The sequence below is a fragment of the Ranitomeya variabilis genome, chromosome 1 (genome assembly GCF_051348905.1).
Source record: "Ranitomeya variabilis isolate aRanVar5 chromosome 1, aRanVar5.hap1, whole genome shotgun sequence".
NCBI lineage: Eukaryota > Metazoa > Chordata > Amphibia > Anura > Dendrobatidae > Ranitomeya > Ranitomeya variabilis.
In genome coordinates this window covers 342,931,481-342,952,358 of record NC_135232.1, presented here as the reverse complement: position 1 = coordinate 342,952,358, position 20,878 = coordinate 342,931,481, and the positions used below count along the sequence as shown (strand labels likewise).

The 20,878-nt window shown below is 43.4% G+C and overlaps 1 protein-coding gene across 1 annotated transcript in view; it reads left to right on the top strand.

The window, feature by feature from the left end:
• The window catches only part of FANCC (FA complementation group C), a 333,078-nt gene that overhangs the window by 128,356 nt on the left and 183,844 nt on the right, over positions 1-20,878 (top strand). Inside the window, exons 5-7 of the mRNA XM_077299602.1 lie at positions 5,062-5,169; positions 10,846-10,901; positions 19,718-19,882. Of these exons, the coding sequence (XP_077155717.1) occupies positions 5,062-5,169; positions 10,846-10,901; positions 19,718-19,882 (329 nt within the window). The remainder of the gene's footprint in view (positions 1-5,061; positions 5,170-10,845; positions 10,902-19,717; positions 19,883-20,878) is intronic.

The window sequence follows — 20,878 nt, the reverse complement described above, 5'->3', positions numbered from 1 at the left end:
ATGGGGTGCTACGCCAGATGACCTGGCCTCCACAGTCACCAGACCTGAACCCAATCGAGATGGTTTGGGGTGAGCTGGACCGCAGAGTGAAGGCAAAAGGGCCAACAAGTGCTAAGCATCTCTGGGAACTCCTTCAAGATTGTTGGAAGACCATTCCCGGTGACTACCTCTTGAAGCTCATTAAGAGAATGCCAAGAGTGTGCAAAGCAGTCATCAAAGGAAAAGGTGGCTACTTTAAAGAACCTAGAATATAAGACATAATTTCAGTTGCTTCACACTTTTTTGTTAAGTATATGATTCCACGTGTTAATTCATAGTTATGATGCCTTCAGTGTGAATGTACAATTTTCATAGTCATGAAAACACAGAAAAATCTTTAAATGAGAAGGTGTCCAAGCCTTTGGTCTGTACTGTATCTCTCTAATTTAAGGGCATAAAAATTGAAATTTGAAAATTTTGAAATTTTAAAAATTTTCGCCAAATTTCCATTTGTTTCATCAATAAACGAAAGTCATATAGAAGAAATTTTACCGCTAACATAAAGTGCAATATGTCACGAGAAAACAAACTCAAAATCAGCAGGATCCGTTAAAGTGTTCCAGAGTTATAACCTCTTAAAGTGACAGTGGTCAGAATTGTAAAAATTGGTGGCTTGGTCATTAAGCTGCAAATTGGCTGTCACTAAGGCGTTTAACCCATTTTTTTTATTTTCACTATGGTAATAGGATAAAATGTACCACAAAATTTGACTTTTTGAACTCAAAATTTAGCTGGAGTCGAGAGCGGACACCAAGTCATGTTTGGAGAGCTCCTGATGTGCCTAAACAGTGTTTCAACCCCACACAAATTACCCCATTTTGGCAACTAGACTCCTCAAGGAACTTACATAAATGTGGTGTTTCAAAGAAATTTACAACGATGAGCCGTGAAAATGGAAAGAATCACATTTTTTCCACAAAAAATTTTTTTTTAGCCCTAAATTTATTTTTGCATGGGTAACAGGAGAAAATGGACCCCAAAAATCGTTGTGTATTTTCTCCTGAGTACAACTATACCCTATATGTGGTGGAAAACTACTGGGCACACGAAAGGGAAGGAGCACTGTTTTTTTAATGCAAAATTGGCTGGAATCATTAGTGGGCGCAATGTCGCAATTTGAGCTTTAAAAATAGAAAATCATATTTTTCTCACAAACAATTTCTTTTAACCCCACAAGGGTAACAGGAGAAATTACACCATACAAGTTGTTGTGCAGTTTCTCCTGAGTACGCCAATACCCCATATGTGGTCAAAAACTACCTTTTGAGGCACAGTGCAAAGCTCAGATGGAAAAAGCACCATATTGGAGTTCAGATTTTGCATCACTTTAATCTGAGAGCTATAACTTTTTTATTTTTCCGCTGATGGAGGTGTATGGCGGCTTGTTTTTTGCAGGACAAGATAATGTTTTCAGCTATACCATTTTTATTTACATTTGTCTTTATTAAATGCTGTACATTTTTTTTTTCAGCGGTACATTTTTTGTTCAGCGGTACAATGAAAAAGCATAATTTTTTGTATCATTTTTTTATTTTTACTCAAGGGGCCAACTACTGGGTCAGTTTTATAGGTCTGATCCCACTATGAGACTCTCATTTTCACAGCTCTGATCGCAGTTATAAAGCAAATCAATGCATGAGCATCTGCGATCAGAGCTGTACTGACACAAGTTAGTTAGATCATGCACTGCTCATGATCTAACTATCTTGTTAGCCCTTGTGACCCTTATGTCACCATGACAACATTAGGTCACCATGGGAATGATTGGCCCCTCGCGATGAATACCGGGGGGACGCCGATTGGAGGGCAGAGGGAACCTCCTCTCTCTCTGCCTTCCTACTATCGATCGCAGCATTTAGAAGTTTAAACTGTTGGGAGCGGGGCAGGCACTGCTCCTGGCAGTGAGTGCCGGGTGTCACTTGTCATGTCACCTGAACAACCGGTGGGGATAGCGTGCACACAGCTCCTGTATGTGCAAAAATGCCTGGACGTATCCATACATCCAAGGTCGGGAGGTACTTCCTGACCTAGACATGGATACATCTAAGGTCGGGAAGGGGTTAATGGCTGGTAGAAGCGAAGATTTTTTTTTTTCATACTTGAAAACCAGGTGCAACAAGTATTGTAAAAACTGACACCATGGACTAAACATGGGTCCAGAACACTGAAATAAAAACACACTGTTTTTCAGATCATATGATAAAAAAACTAAAGTGTGAAACTTGCCTTACAAGTTTATAGGTTACATACCTCCCAACTTTTGAAGAAGGCAAAGAGATACAAAGGTAGCAGCGCGTGCAGTGCAATGTGGCAAATGTTAGGCCACACCCTTGACCACACCCATTTGACAACTAGTTACACCCATATCCACGCCCCAACCACACCCATTTAGCACTGCTGATCACACTCTTTCATAAACAATAATTATAAGCAGAAAAAATATGGCCACACAGTGCTCCATACTGTATAATGGCCACACATGATGCTCAATGCTGTATAATGGCCTCACAGTGCTCCATACTGTATAATGGCCCCACTTGATGTTGCGTACAGTATAATGGCCACACATGATGCTCAATACTGTATAATGGCCACACATGATACTCAATACTTTATAATGGCCACGCAGTGCTCCATACTGTATAATGGCCCCACATGATGCTGCATACTGTATAATGGCCCCACATGATGCTGCGTACAGTACAATGGCCCCACATGATGCTGCGTACAGTACAATGGCCCCACATGATGCTGTGTACAGTATAATGGGCCCACATGATGCTGCATACTGTATAATGGCCTCACATGATGCTTCGTACAGAATAATGGCCCCACATGGTGCTGTGTACAGTATAATGGGCCCACATGATGCTGCATACTGTATAATGGCCTCTCATGCTTCGTACAGTATAATGGCCCAACATGATGCTGTGTACTGTATAATGGCCCCACATGATGCTGTGTACAGTAAGTATAATAGCCCCACAAGATGCTGCATACAGTATAATGGTCACACATAGTTACTCCACCCCATCATTGCCCTCACACCACCATCATTGCCTTCACCATCACCACACACACACATCTCGCACCGCGCTCCCTTGCAGCAGCCGGTATCTTCCTCTCCCGCGGCGCTGAATGATGTCATCCAGCCGCGCCGTTGACTGCTCGCGTTGCTGCTTCTCCGGTACGCCACTGATAAATACCTCTCCGTGTCTCCTGTGCCAGTCCGTGTCGGAGCAAGGAGCAACATCTGCTCCGATCCGTCACAGTTAGTGATCGCGCTAGCAGTTTAAAGTGGCAGTACATTTGGTCTGAGGCAATGCGGGAAAAGTAAGATCCCGGCCGGGACAGAGTCTCAAAATCGGGACTGTCCCGCTGGATCCGGGATGGTTGGGAGTTATGTATGTTATACTATTTGTATTGGTTATTTACCCATGAATTGTAGCTGTATCAATTTCCTAATACAGTATGGGAAATAAGTATTTGATTCCTTGCTGATTTTGTAAGTTGGCCACTGACAAAGACATGACCAGTTTATAATTTTCAGGGTAGGTTAATTTTAACCCCTTTCTGACCTCGGACGGGATAGTACGTCCGAGGTCAGAAGCCCCGCTTTGATGCGGGCTCCAGCGGTGAGCCCGCATTAAAGCCGGGACATGTCAGCTGTTTTGAACAGCTGACATGTGCCCGCAATAGCGGCGGGTGAAATCGCGATTCACCCGCCGCTATAAACTAGTTAAATGCCGCTGTCAAATGCAGACAACGGCATTTAACCGGCACTTCCGGCTGGGCGGCCGGAAATGAGCGCATCGGGGGTCAGCGATGCTTCTGCAGTGTAACCATAGAGGTCCTTGAGACCTCTATGGTTACTGATCGCCGGCAGCTGTGAGCGCCACCCTGTGGTCGGCGCTCATAGCACACCTGCATTTCTGCTGCATAGCAGCGATCTTATGATCGCTGCTATGTAGCAGAGCCGATCGCGTTGTGCCAGCTTCTAGCCTCCCATGGAGGCTATTGAAGCATGGCAAAAGTAAAAAAAAAAAAGTAAAAAAAAAAGTGAAAAAAATAAAAAAATATATAAAAGTTTAAATCACCCCCCTTTCGCCCCCATTCAAAATAAATCAATAAAAAAAAAAATCAAACCTACACATATTTGGTATCGCCGCGTTCAGAATCGCCCGATCTATCAGTAAAAAAAAGCATTAACCTGATCGCTAAACGGCGTAGCGAGAAAAAAAAATTCAAAACGCCAGAATTAAGTTTTTTTGATTGCCGCGACATTGCATTAAAATGCAATAACGGGTGATCAAAAGAACGTATCTGCACTGAAATGGTATCATTAAAAACGCCAGCTCGGCACGCAAAAAAATAAGCCTTCAACCGACCCCAGATCATGAAAAATGGAGACGCTACGAGTATCGGAAAATGTCGCAGTTTTTTTATTTTTTTTTTAGCAAAGTTTGGAATTTTTTTTCACCACTTAGATAAAAAATAACCTAGTCATGTTAGGTGTCTATGAACTCGTAATGACCTGGAGAATCATAATGGCAGGTCAATTTTAGCATTTAGTGAACCTAGCAAAAAAAGCCAAGGTGAAAAGCAATTTCACCGCACTTGGAATTTTTTTCCCGTTTTCTAGTAAACGACATGGTAAAACCAGTGATGTCGATCATAGGTACAACTCGTCCCGCAAAAAATAAGCCCTCACATGGCCAAATTGACGGAAAAATAAAAAAGTTATGGCTCTGGGAAAGGGGAGCGAAAAACAAACACGGAAAAATGGAAAATCCCAAGGTCATGAAGGATAGTTTGGAGCTATGTATCATAAGTCTGGTGCTCTTACAATAAAGATATACTTCAATAAATGTATATAAGAAAAGGTTGGGTCAATTTAAATAAAAAATATCATGTCAGTCAAGAGTGGCCATTCTAGGGCACAATTATCGTTACAATTATCTTCAGAATTTAGCACACAAAATAATGTTAACCCTTGGTTTAAAATGGTCTATGTTCCCACAGAGCCTGTTTTGTCATCTCCTTTCTTCATCTGGAAAAGAGGAGGACGCTAATATTTTTACTCAACTTGGCTGTACAGCTACTGACTACTATGATAAGCTTTTGGAAAATGTAAGTATATTTAATGTTATGTATAACCTGTTATGTACTGTGTTTGCACCATACTCATAATGGAGACTAACCATGATTCTCTCAATTGCATGCTATCACAAGACTGGTTTATTTCAGGATGGTATCAGAATTGGTTGCTTTCAATTTTCATCAATTGATGCTGACATAATTTCACGTTTTCTGGCACATTAAAGCGTTGCCGGTTTTATTATTGTGCATGAGATGAATCACAGTAGATAATCAGAACAGGGATAAAGGATAAGGAGGAGCAATTGACTATGCACAAACATGATATAACAGGAAGCATTTCCAGTTTGACTGTCATTACTAAAGGTTTTCAATGGTGACTAAATTGGCCCATTCAGTTATGGTAATGCTGTAAATGGCTGGGGTCCCACGAAGTGGCCTCCACTGCTGTATCATTAGAAATTAATTTAAAATACCTTGTTTTTGTTATTTGGCTGCACATTTTTTCACTAATTGGGCAGCCAGTTGTAATTTTACAAAAAAGTAGAAAGCCGCTGTGAATCTTAAAGCAAGGAAAACATCCAGAAAAAAAAAATCTATATCTATAGATATATACATATCAATAGATAGATATATATATATATATATATATATATATATATATATATATATATATATATTGTAAAGCTGCAGTAGCTTCGTACGCAGTGAAGAAGCAGTGACCCACAAATTCAAACACAAAAGTCTCTTTTATTGTGTTACTTCACACAGTCAATATAGTAAACGGCTTCTTCATACAGTCCATTAATAATGCATGGCTATATGACGCGGTCAATACACAGGCCGAACTTCCCTCTGTCCAGTTTCCCTGGGTGACCGCACGCTGGTAACAAGTCTCTGTACTCACTCAGCGCACTGCACTCTTTATCCTCTGGAGTGCAGCCGGGTACACATAAGAAAGCCCAAGACGCAGGGTGTCAGTCCTCTGTACTCACTCAGCGCACTGCACTCTTTATCCTCTGGAGTGCAGCCGGGTACATATAAATGCATATAACTTCAGTGATCAGTTTACACCAGTTCAATGCAATACATTTCACATGGCTTTAGATTTGCGGTCCCTAAACAGGCCAGACTTCCGGTCCCTAAACAGGCCAGACTTCCCTTGTCCAGTTTCCCTGGGCGACCGCACGCCATCTCACTCTATATAAGTCTCCATACACACAGCCTCATATGTTGCAGACACTACTCACGCCAGCCCTCTGACTAGTTCTCGTGGGTGTCCTGCATCGCTGTATCACAGTCTCTTACAGACTCTTTACTCACACAGTCGTACACAGTTCAGGATATCCTCCGGATAGCAGCCGGGCACCATATCCACCTGTTTGCAATCGTTGCACATGCTAGTCCTCTTTCAGGCACAGGACATCCACCTCTGGGCACAGAACATCCACCTCCGGGCACAGGACTGTCCACATCTGACTCCTACGGGCACAGGACATCCACCTACGGGCACAGGACTGTCCACATCCGGGCACAGGACTGTCCACATCCGAGACCAGTACCATGGACGACTTGCATCTCTGTGTACGCTGCGGGTGCCAGGCTATTCAGCTGCCCTGGGTGCTGGCTCTGCTGGCCTCCATGCACTCTGCAGACCAGCACACACCAGACTGACACTGACGTGCACCTCGCACACCTGGCCAGACACCTGACACGGCCTGCACGGCCTGACACACCCATACCCCTTACTGCAGGGCTTTTAAACACACACAAACCTGTGGCCTTCAGCCACCTGGAAAACCCGGGCCGGAAATCCGTGACTCTCATGCACACCTATGGACTTAATCCGCCTGCATGCACATTCTGGGGAGAACAAACAGCGCCCTCTAGCTGTAACAGAGGCCACAGCCTCACAAAATATATATATATATATATATATATATATATATATATATATATATATATATATATATATATATATATATACTGCTCAAAAAAATAGAGGGAGCACTAAAATACCGCATCCTAGATATCACTGAATGAAATATTCCAGTTGTAAATCTTTATTCATTACATAGTGGAATGTGTTGAGAACAATAAAACCTAAAAATTATCAACGTAAATCACAACTAATATCCCACAGAGGTCTGGAGTTGGAATGATGCTCAAAATCAAAGTGGAAAATGAAGTTACAGGCTGATCCAACTTCAGTGGAAATGCCTCAAGACAAGGAAATGATGCTCAGTAGTGTGTGTGGCCTTCACGTGCCTGTATGACCTCCCTACAACGCCTGGGCATGCTTCTGATGAGGCGGCGGATGGTCTCCTGAGGGATCTCCTCCCAGACCAGGACTAAAGCATCCGCCAACTCCTGGACAGTCTGTGGTGCAACGTGACGTTGGTGGTTGGTGCGAGACATGATGTCCTGGATGTGTTCAATCGGATTCAGGTCTGGGGAACGGGCAGGTCAGTCCGTAGCTTCAGTACCTTCATCTTGCAGGAACTGCTGACACACTCCAGCCACATGAGGCCTGGCATTGTCCTGCATTAGGAGGAACCCAGGGCCAACCTCACCAGTATATGGTCTCACAAGGAGTCTGAGGATCTCATCTCGGTACCTAATGGCAGTCATGCTACCTCTGGTAAGCACAAGGAGGGCTGTGCGGTTCTCAAAGAAATGCCACCCCACACCATTACTGACCCACTGCCATACCGGTCATGCTGAAGGATATTGCAGGCAGCAGATCGCTCTCCAAGGCATCTCCAGACTCTTTCATGCCTGTCACATGTGCTCAGTGTGAACCTGCTTTCATCTGTGAAGAGCACAGAGCGCTAGTGGTGAATTTGCCAATCCTGGTGTTCTGTGGCAAATGCCAAGCATCCTGCACGGTGTTGGGCTGTAAGCACAACCCCCTTCTGTGGACGTCGGGCACTCAGACCATCCTTATGGAGTCGGTTTATAACTGTTTGTGCAGACATATGGACATTTGTGGCCTGCTGGAGATCATTTTGCAGGGCTCTGGCAGTGCTCCCCCTGTTCTTCCTTGCACAACGGCTGAGGTAGCGGTCCTGCTGCTGGGTTGTTGTTCTCCTACGGCCCCCTCCATGTCTCCTGGTGTATTGGCCTGTCCCCTGGTAGCGCCTCCAGCCTCTGGACACTACGCTGACAGACACCGCAATCCTTGTCACAGCTCTTATTGATGTGCCATCCTGGATGAGCTGCACTACCTGAGCCACTTGTGTGGGTTGTAAAGTCCGTCTCATGCTACCACGAGTGTGAAAGCCCAACCAACATTCAAAAGTGACCAAACATCAGCCAGAAAGCATTGGTACTGAGATGTGGTCTGTGGTCCCCACCTGCAAAACCACTCCTTTATTGAGTGTGTCTTGATAATTGCCAATAATTTCCATCTGTTATTTATTCCTTTTGCACAACAGCATGTGAAATTGATTGTCAAACAGTGTTGCTTCCTAAGTGGACAGTTTGATTTCACAGAAGTTTGATTTACTTGGAGTTATATTCTGTTGTTTAAGTGTTCCCTTTATTTTTTTGAGCAGTGTATAATATTTTTTTTCTTTTGTGTATGTCCTGCATTAAAGTTAGGTTCACTACCTGTGCTGCATTTTATTGATAGATTAGGTGTGTACTAGGGTTTACAGGGATATCCATTGTTGAACAGGTCGTCATATTGCAAATTTTAGAGTGCCAACCTCCGTAGGTAGGTAGGTACAGAGTAGGGAATGATGGGGATAATTTGTCCCTTGGTACTCTACCCTTTGTAGGAATTTTGATTTGGGGCCCAATAACCACAGTATATAGACACATCTATATTTTTTATCTTATAATTTGAGAGTGTTTTTGTGATTGTTTTTTAGTGGATTCAATTAAGTGTTATATTTTAGAGGTCTACTTTTCTTGCTAGTTTGTGACTCTTGGGGTGCACTTACAGTAGATGGCCGTCTAATACCGTGCTCGGACTGACCATTGGCTCTTCTGTCTAAAGAGTGACTGCTGCATAGATGTACATGCTGCCATGCCCGGGTCAGGATAGCCGACGGCCAGTACGAACATTGCAATGCGATCGTCATCCTTGTTATACGGCGGTCTGACTGCGCCCTTAGGAAGTGGCTTCTAGCAGTTGCATTTTGTATGTATGCTGTGTGCTGAATGCTGCTTGGAGCTTCAGCCAAAAAATGCAATGTCAGTGGGTGACTACTGTACAATTCTGCATTGTGGCCTTGCCCAAATGGTTACCTTTGATCAGTGCCATAAGGTTGAAGCCAGAATGTGTGCTTTTGATGTCGATAAAAAATAAAAAACTAAACCGTAAAGCAATTGACTGTGTTTTTTTGGGGGTAACGTTGTGTTTTTTTGTATAAACAAACATGTATGACAATGCTTTTTTTGACTGCATGACAAAATAATAGGTCATTTTGATCATTATGTAACACCAAACTGGTTGTTTATACAAAAGTCAAGTTCATTTTTTTAAGTCCATTTCATGGCCACACAGTTTGGTCTTACCCTTAACCTAATTTTCTCCTTATCAGACTAAGGCCGGAGTCACACTCAACGTTTAAAAAATCTGTCCGATTTTGACGGCCGAGAATCGCACAAATGTCCTCCATATGGTGATCCGTATGTAATCCGTTTGCAATGCGATGATGCGATTTCCTCGCATCTAAGTATCCGTGTGACATCCGTTTGATATGTGTATGGCTTTACATTTCTCACTGCTTTTCCTTATTGAATTTAATGGCTCACTGGGCTGAAATGAGAAAAATGTGTTCGTATTTCTCGCAAGTCACACGGATGGTCCATATGGTGTGTGATTTTTTTTCTTGCACCCATAGACTTGCATTGGCGAGACTCAGCCGATATACATGTAAAATCCCAGCATACTACGATTTCACTTGCACACTGAATACGCCTGAGAAAAAATACGGTGATCTGAGTTTCCCCATAGATTAACTGGTCCGATTGCTATGCGATTTTTTTTTTTTTTTATCGCATAGCACTCGTCCCTATTATACGCTGGTGTGACTCCGGCCTAAGGCACATGCACACTTTGTATGGCCATCATAATAATCATATCTTGCCCAAACTTAATAAACTATTGGGGTAAATCAGGTACTGACTGCATAATTGCAGTCAGATAGTTTGTAGGCCACGTTCACACATTCAGTATGTGGTCAGTATTTTACCTCAGTATTTACCTCAGTATTTATAAACCAAAGCCAGGAGTGGGTGATAAATACAGAAGTGGTGACATGTTTCTATTATACTTTTCCTCTGACCGTTCCACTCCTGGTTTTGGCTTACACATACTGAGGTAAAATACTGACCAGATACTCAATGTGTGCATGTGGCCTTACTCTGAAACGCTGCAACATTTTAGAGAAGACCTACTTTGAGTATGCGCCAGCTTCTCTAAGTTCCGCTCCTCTAGACTGACAGGACTTTCAAAATACACACAAATGGGGACTTACCTGTCCGTTTAGGGGACTAGGGCGGGGAGAATCCTGTCATCCGAGACGCATTCTTTCCAGTCTTCTTCTCAAAGTATGCATTCACAAAAACAATGCAACTTTTTATTTACCGGTTCCTTGTTTGCACTGATATACTTCGCATATATAGTGTTTGGCTAAAAATGTACACACAGAATCTCCACATTTGCTTTAACTATATATGTTTGTACTTTCTTGATAGGTCATTTCATCAATAATTAAGCAGCTTAGACGAAGTCATCAAGATAACAGAACTCCGTATGTTTTGCATATAATAATAATAATAATAATAATTGTAAAGCTTTGAACCAAATTTAAAAATTATTTCACCCTTTTCATGATAAAACCCATGTCAAATTCATAGGAGATAAATTTGCAGATTTACTGTGGATTCGTGGAAAATTTTGCAGCAGAGAAACAGAAAAACTCCCTATTCATAGTACATATATGCACAATATCTGTCACCGTAGATCCAGAATTTTGGGGAACATTTGAACGAGTCCAAATTAAATTTTTTTACCCCACATTATTTATTTATTTTGTTAAAACATTTTCAATTTGTGTAGCGGTAAGGGAAAGGTTTTTTATATAATTTTAAACACCCTTACATCAGTGTACAGTATATACGTTGATCAGATATAGCTTTAAAGCTGTATTCCAGCCTGAGAAATACTGGAAACGTGGTGCTAGATCTCTAAAGTCTGATCGCTGGGCACCCTACCAATTTTTAGATCTGTGAGTCCCAGTTTCCCCCAACTACAGGATCACTATTGCGAGAGCTGTGAATGGAAAGGTGGCCAAGCATGCTATGCCATTTAAATTGTAAGTACCGATGGGTTACCTTGAAGACCCCTGCCATGACTGTTCTTCTGTGAAAGCCAGCTTGTGGATGGCTTCTATAGTAGACAGTGATTTTTGCTATACAGCAATACTATAGTATTACTGTATATCGTGCAAGCAATAAGACAATCTCAGGTTCAAGTCCCCTAAGGGAACTATAAAATACAGTAAAAAAAAAAAAGGTTTTGAAAAATAAAAAATAAAAAAAGCATAAGTTCAAATCACCCCCTTTTCACATATTAACCCCTATTTACCCCTTTCTGCCAGCTGACTGGATAGTACTTCAGCTGGCAGTATCCCCCGCTTTGAGGTGAGCTCCGGCGGTGAGCCCAACTCAAAGCTGCGACATGTCAGCTGTTATAAACAGCTGACATGTGGCCGCAATGGGCTCAAGTGGAATCACAAACCGCCCGCTCCAATTAACTAGTTAAATGCCACTGTCAAACTCTGACAGCGGCATTTAACAAGCGCCGGGGGCCGAAAGCGCTCGCACTGCTGACCCCCGTCACATGATCAGGGGTCATCGGTGCTTTGCCATAACAACCTGAGGTCTCCTTGAGACCTCTATGGTTGTTGATGGCTGATTGCCATGAGCGCCACCCTGTGGTCGGCGCTCATAGCAATGCTGCATTTCTGCTACATAGAGGTGATCTGTGCTTCACCTCTATGTAGCAGAGGCGATCGTATAGTGCATGATTCTAGCCTTCCATGGAGGCTATTGAAGCATGCCAAAAAAAAGTGTTTAAAAATATTAAAAAAAAATATATATATATATAAAAGTTCAAATCACCCCCCTTTCGCCCCAATTAAAATAAAACAATAAAAAAAGATCACACCTACACATATTTGGTATCGCCACGTTCAGAATCGCCCGATCTATCGATTAAAAAAAAAAGGATTAACCTGACGGTGTAGCGAGAAAAAAAATAAAACCCCTAAAATTACATTTTTTTGGTCGCTGCGACATTGAATTAAAATGCAATAACGGGCGATCAAAAAAACGTATCTGCACTAAAGTGATGTAATTAAAAACGTCAGCTCGGCACGCAAAAAATAAGCCCTCACCCAACCCCAGATCACGCAAAATTGAGATGCTAGGGGCATCGGAAATTTGCGCAATTTTTTTTTTTTTTTTTTTAGCAAATTTTGGAATTTTTTTTCATCCACTTAGATAAAAAAGAACCTAGGCATGTTTGGTGTCTATGAACTTGTAATGACCTGGAGAATCATAATGGAAGGTTAATTTTAGCATTTAGTGAACGTAGCAAAAAAGCCAAACAAAAGGAGAATGGCCGACAAGGTTAGAACCTTGTCCCTAGTACCGCTCCGTAGTCTTCTCAGCGGTGACGTCACACGCTCAGCTCCTTGTCGGCCATTCTCCTTGTGCTCGTATCCAGGGACGCTACCGGCCGGGGCTTTCCCTGGCTCTACGCAGCCTCCGCACAGCACCTGCGTGCAGCAGCGCTTCCATACTTGCCGACCCATTACCCCAGCTATTGACCTGACGCCGGACTCTTCATTTTACTGCTCCACGCTCAGCCCTGCACCTGACATCCTGGTGCCTGGATCCTGGCTGGTCACACCGTCACACTTACCGGCATATCCACAGCCTTTCCACAGAATTGGTGGTATTCACAGGTATGTTCACCATTAATTTTGGTGGATCTTTGGCGTCATTATAATTCACATATCAGTGTTTATTACACCCCTGCCCAGTCTGTCTGAGCACTAGTATATTCTCATTTGAGCTGTTTTTCTGCATAGAGTATTGCGTGGTTTTTTCAGCAGGGGCTCTTCCTGCCAATATCCATTGTGGCATGGTACACTATTATTATTGTTGTTGCTAATACATTCCCTTAGGCGTGGTCTCAACCCCTTTTTTCTCCTACATGACAAATTACATTGTGTCATTATTTATTTAACAAAAACAATGCCAAAATGCAAAAGCAGTATATTAAAAATTAAGTGCACCCTTGCTACTTCCATAGGAATTAGACCGGTAACTAGCAGTCAGGTGCTGCTAATCCAATGTCCTTGATTAATTGATCGTCGGCAAGTGAGACCACCTCTATAAAAGCAGAAGTTTTGGCAGTTTGCTGATCTGGAGTGTTCAGACGAGTGCTAACACAAGACCCAAAGTGGGAAGACATCCACAATTATATTAGAGAATTTAAAGAGATTGTACCCAATTTTTTATCATGATTGTATGGCGCTCTGTTTATTTTTCACATACATCCGCATCTTTTTTCAAATTGGATAGTGCTTAGCCAAAGGACTGTAATCTCTCTGCCCAACAAATTTAGTTGGTGTAGATTTTTCTTTCTGACTCCTTGAAAGTATGGGCCATATTTATTTAGATGTGTGCACCTTTCAGTAAATTTGGCACATCATTTTCCAGTGCACTTTAGTTTATAACTGGCTTAGGAAACGCCACTCTTAAAGGGAACCTGTCACCCTGTTTTTTTTATATGAGTTTAAAATATGGTTCACTAGGGCTTTAGCTCAGCTTTACATCAGTACCTTTCATATTTCCCGATTCCCCACCTTTGCTGCCAAAATACCTTAGTAATCTCTCCGTTTTCGTATATCAATGACCTCGATCCGGTTTGATGGGCAGGGCTTAATCGCTGTCTCTCCCCCCGCTCCTCGGCATGTCAGACGTAACTAGATCTGTGAATAGCACAGATCGCGGTCAGTTTCTGCGGTTGCGCATTGATCTAGCGTCTCGCGTGTGTGCAGCATGTTTTGACCAACTGTAAGCAAAGCATGAAATCATTATTGCGCATGCGCCAGCTTTTGACCCTATGCTCTATGCCCCGGAAGCATAGAAAGACTTCCAGGGCACAGAATGTCAAGGAAAATGCCGGCGCATGCGCAATAATGAGTTGAATGCTTTGCCCACTGTTGGTCAAAACATACTGCGCACGCGCGAGACACCACTGGAATGCACAGGCACAGAAAACTATTCAACTGCAGGAAAGAAGATTCTTAGAGCAAAGCCGGAGGTGGGGAGAATTGGCGATTAAGCCCCGCCCATCAGACCGGGGTGATTGACAGACGAAAATGGAGAGATTACTAAGGTATTTTGTCAGCAAAGGTGGGGAATCAGGAAATATGAAAGGTACTCATGTAAAGCAGAGCTCAGGCCCTATCTATATATATATAAGAGGCATCGTGATTACTCGCTAATCCCGCCCCCTGCACAGTAGCTCCACCCCCACCACATCACCACACATAATCCTGCCCCCCACCCATTACCACACACAATCCCACCCCACCACATTACCACATACAATCCCGCCCCCCATAAATCCCGCCCCCCACCACATCACCACATAATCCCGCCCCCCACCACATCACCACACATAATCCCGCCCCTTCAACACATCACCACACATAATCCCGCCCCCCCAACACATCACCACACATAATCCCGCCCCCCACCACATTACTACACATAATCCCGCCCCCCACCACATTACTACACATAATCCCGCCCCCCCACCACATTAGCACACATAATCCCGCCCCCCCACCACATTACCACACATAATCCCGCCCCCCACCACATTACTACACAATCCCGCCCCCACCACATTACTACACAATCCCGCCCCCACCACATTACTACACATAATCCCGCCCCCCCACCCCATTACCACACATAATCCTGCCCCCCCACCCCATTACCACACACAATCTCGCCCCCAACACATCACCTCACTATTGTTGTTAACTTCATTTTAAGTTAATTTACCACCTGTGTAAGCGCTATTGAATGTTGTCATTATTTACTTTAGTTTAATCACCAGACAGACAGACGAAAATGGAGAGATTACTAAGGTATTTTGTCAGCAAAGGTGGGGAATCAGGAAATATGAAAGGGCCTGAGCTCTGCTTTACAGGAGTACCTATCTATATATATAAGAGGCATCGTGATTACTCGCTAATCCCGCCCCCTGCACAGTAGCTCCACCCCCACCACATCACCACACATAATCCTGCCCCCCACCCATTACCACACACAATCCCACCCCACCACATTACCACATACAATCCCGCCCCCCACCACATCACCACATAATCCCGCCCCTTCAACACATCACCACACATAATCCCGCCCCCCCAACACATCACCACACATAATCCCGCCCCCCACCACATTACTACACATAATCCCGCCCCCCACCACATTACTACACATAATCCCGCCCCCCCACCACATTAGCACACATAATCCCGCCCCCCACCACATTACCACACATAATCCCGCCCCCCACCACATTACTACACAATCCCGCCCCCACCACATTACTACACAATCCCGCCCCCACCACATTACTACACAATCCCGCCCCCACCACATTACTATACAATCCCGCCCCCCCACATTACTACATAATCCCGCCCCCCCAGCACATCACCACACATAATCCCGCCCCCCACCACATCACCACACATAATCCCACCCCCCTACCCCATTACCACACATAATCCCACCCCCCACCCCATTACCACACATAATCCCGCCCCCCCACCCCATTACCACACATAATCCCGCCCCCCCACCCCATTACCACACATAATCCCGCCCCCCCACCCTATTACCACACATAATCCTGCCCCCCACCCCATTACCACACATAATCCCACCCCCCCACCCCATTACCACACATAATCCCGCCCCCCCACCCCATTACCACACATAATCCCGCCCCCCCACCCCATTACCACACATAATCCTGCCCCCCCACCCCATTACCACACACAATCTCGCCCCCAACACATCACCACACTATTGTTAACTTCATTTTAAGTTAATTTACCACCTGTGTAAGCGCTATTGAATGTTGTCATTATTTACTTTAGTTTAATCACCAACAGCGTTAATTAGATAGCAATGAGCGTGCCGAGCGTTAGCTGGCTGGAAACATCTAGTTCAACCATATTTTTATCTCATATCGAAAAAACAGTGTGACAGGTTCCCTTTATTAACTTCCTCATCCTGGTTTTGTCTAGCCCGTATCCTTATATGTATGGACACCATAATTATATTTATTTTGATTATTAGAAATGTTAATCTAATATATAAAGCTGAATGTGTGTGTGTGTGTATGTATGTATGTATGTATGTATGTCCGGGATTGGCATCTGAACCGTAGCAGCTACAGCCACAAAATTTTGCACAGTCACACGTCTGGACCCCGAGAGCGTCATAGGCTATGTTGTGAGGTGAAATTTTAACCCCGCGCTTTCCAATTCACCAAACAATTTTGCCCCTATCTACATAATGGGGAAAAAGTGAAAGGAAAAGTGTTGGAGGCGTCGCAGCTACAGGCACAAAATTTTGCACAGTCACACGTCTGGACCCTGAGAGCGTCAAAGCTATATTGTGAGGTGAAATTTTAACCCCGCGCTTTCCAATTCACCAAACAATTTTGCCCCTATCTACATAATGGGGAAAAAATGAAAGGAAAAGTGTTGGAGGCAAATTAACAGCTGCCAGATGTGAACAAGGGGGACTTAAAGAATGACAGCGATGGCACCAAAGAGTATATACTGTACAGTTGCTAAGGTGGGGCCCCAACATGGGATAATCACACCACCACGGGGATATGAACACACACACAAAATGCGCCACACACTACCACGTGCTCGAACACATATACCACCCTCAGTGCACATTTCACCACACATACACCAACCTCGCCACATAAAAGTAGAAACACAAAAGTCGCCGCTCAAAACTCGCCACGCGCAAAACTCTCCACATGCAAAACTCGCCACACGTGCAAAACTCGCCACACGCAAAACTTGCACACGCAGAAAAATTGCCACACGCAGAAAAATTGCCACATGCACAAAAGTTGCAACACATGCAAAAGTTGCCTCACACAAAACTTGCACATACTCAAAAGGCACCACACATAAAACTCGCCACGCGCAAAACTCGCCATGCGCAAAACTTGCTGCACACAACTTGCTACACTAACCTGTCACATGCAACTCGACACACAAAAAGTTGCTACACGCATGTCGCCACACAAAACTCATCTCACAAAAGTCCCTACATGCATGTCGCCACACGCAACTCAACACACACAACTTGACACACGAAACTCGCCCTAAAACACACACAAGTCTGGTATCCTTCAAAAATAAAAATCTGATTAATAAGCAGACAAACTACAAGAGCAACAAATGTACCATATAGGAATCCGGCAGCTGTCAGTCACATGACCAGTCTATTATGTGTATGTGTGAGCTAATATATACTGCCAGGGGGTGGGCTTACTGTTGGCTGGGGATTTATCAGGCTGCCATTTTAGCTTACAAATACTGAGGTAAAAATACTGACCAAATAACGTGTGAACGAGGGCTAATACAGGAGGAGATGACATACAGCTATATACTATATACAGGAGATGACACACAGGTATATACTATTTACAGGGGAGATGACACACAGGTATATACTATATACAGGAGGAGATGACACACAGATATATACTATATACAGGAGAGATGACACACAGGTATATACTATATAGAGGAGGAGATGACATACAGGTACATACTACATACAGGAGGAGATGACATACAGGTATATACTATATACAGGAGGAGATGACACACAGGTATATACTATATACAGGAGCAGATTACCTACAGGTATATAGTATATACAGGAGGAGATGACACAGGTATATGCTATGTATAGGAGGAGATGACATACAGGTATATACTATATACAGGAGATGACACACAGATATATACTATATATAGGTGAGATGACACACAGGTATATACTATATACAGGAGATTACATACAGGTATATCTAATATATAAAGCTGAATGTGTGTATGTATGTATGTGTGTATGTCCGGGATTGGCATCTGTACCGTCGCAGCTACAGCCACAAAATTTTGCACAGTCACACGTCTGGACCCCGAGAGCGTCATAGGCTATGTTGTGAGGTGAAATTTTAACCCCGCGCGTTCCAATTCACCAAACAATTTTGCTCCTATCTACATAATGGGGAAAAAGTGAAGGGAAAAGTGTTGGAGGAAAATTGACAGCTGCCAGATGTGAACAATGAGGACTTAAAGAATGAGAGCGATGGCGACAAAGAGTATATACCGTACAGTTGCTAAGGTGGGGCCCCGACATGGGATACTCACCACACACGGGGATATGAACACAAACACAAAATGCGCCACACACTACCACGTGCTTGAACACATATACCACCCTCAGCACACATTTCACCACACACACACACCAACCTCGCCACATAAAAGTCGAAACACAAAAGTCACCACTCAAAACTCGCTACATGCAAAACTCGCCATATGCAAAACTAGGCTCACGCAAAACTCGCCACACGTGCAAAACTCACCTCATGGAAAACTCACCTCATGCAAAACTTGCACACACAGAAAAATTGCCACATGTACAAAAGTTGCACCACATGCAAAAGTTGCCTCACACAAAACTTGCACATACTCAAAATGCACCACACATAAAACTCGCCACGCGCAAAACTCGCCATGCACAAATCTTGCTGCACACAACTTGCTACACTAACCTGTCACATGCAACTCAACACACAAAATGTTGCTACACGCATGTCGCCACACAAAACTCATCTCACAAAAGTCGCTACATGCATGTCGCCACACGCAACTCAACACACACAACTTGACACATAAAACTCGCCCTAAAACACACACAAGTCTGGTATTGTCCTTCAAAAATAAAAATCTGATTAATAAGCAAACTACAAGAGCAACAAATGTACCATATAGGAAATACGGCAGCTGTCAGTCACATGACCTGTCTATTATGTGTATGTGTGAGCTAATATATACTGCCAGGGGGGAGGGCTTCCTGTTGGCTGGGGATTTATCAGGCTGCCAATAGCAACCAATCACAGCTCAGCTTCTATTTTGCTACAGTTAATTAACCTGAGCTCTGATTGGTTAATATAGGCAACAAAGACATTCTCAGTATAACAAAGCTAATATATGTTGTGAAATGCTTCTATTTGCTTAGTTTTTGCCTTTTAATAATTACATTTCTATCTATTTGTTTTGTGGTTTTTGTGTGCAGAATAAATTTTTGTTAACACATTCTATTTTGCTAACAGCAGTCATTAACCCGGGCGAAGCCGGGTAGTACAGCTAGTGCTATCATAAATCCTTATTTTTAGTTTTCATGCTTTTTTCAATAGAATCTTAGTGGAGCAAGTGCGTTCAATATGCATTGCATGTATTCCTATTCTTACCTTGTCTGAAGTAGTCCCTTTGCTGGAAGCGTTACTACTCTACCATGGACCCCAACCATATGAAGTCCTCGACAGTCATTTCTTATGTGCTGTAAGCGATGCAATTCAAAAGTAAGTAGGCATGTTTTTTTCTGTTTTAAAGCCTTTTTAACCCGTTTATGTAGCTTTTTTTTTTTATTTTTTTTTTTTCAAGTGTTTATTTAACTACACTGACCACATTTTTAAAAGCTCGTGATTGACCAACTCATTTTTGTTTTGTTGAAATGAAATATAAAATTTCTTCAGTGCTATTTTTTTTATACAGAGATTCAAATCTCCTGTATCTAAAGAGTTTGTTCCTCATGTGGCTTTTTTTGTAGGTCTCACAGTTTTCCAATGCTAATTTGACCCCCTTCTTTTATCCGAACTCTTTCTAACAATCAATATTCTAATATGCTCCTATTACCTGCCCTGCTCCTGTCATCTCATCTCCGTGAATCATCTAGATTTCTGTTGTGATGCTGGAAACCAGAATCTGATGACCTGAGTAGCATACGTCATTGGTGGGAGCGCGGCCATGCTCCGACCAGACTTCACTATCCTCCTCAGCGCAGATCCTGCCAATGTTTTGGAGCGCCGTACCTTCAGCTGACAAGCGCTGCAATGTGCTGTTTGTTAATAGAAAGCAAATCACAGAGCTTTTCAGCTGAAGAGACAGCAATTCAAATCATTGGCAGGATCCAAGCAGAGAGGAAAGTGAAGCCTGCTCTGAGCTCGGTCATGCGTGGTGCAGACTGACTCTGCCAATGCCTTAAAGTGCCTTCCCTTCAGCTGTGATTCTGATTTGTAATAACAAGCTGCAGATTGCAGCACTTGTCAGCTGAAGGGTCGGCACTGCAAAACAGCAGGAGCTGAGGAGGAGAGTGAAGTCTGATGTGAGCTTTCATGCTTAGACTGCTGTTACTCACAGAGGTAGCCCTGACCCCACCAGTGACGAGCCCTGCTCGGTTCGCTTGATTCCAGTCCCCAGACCGGAAGTAGCAGAGCCAGAAGGGCAGGTAATAGGAGTTTACTACAAAACTGTTAGGAAGAGTTAGGACATATAAAAGGTGGTCAAATTGGTAGTGG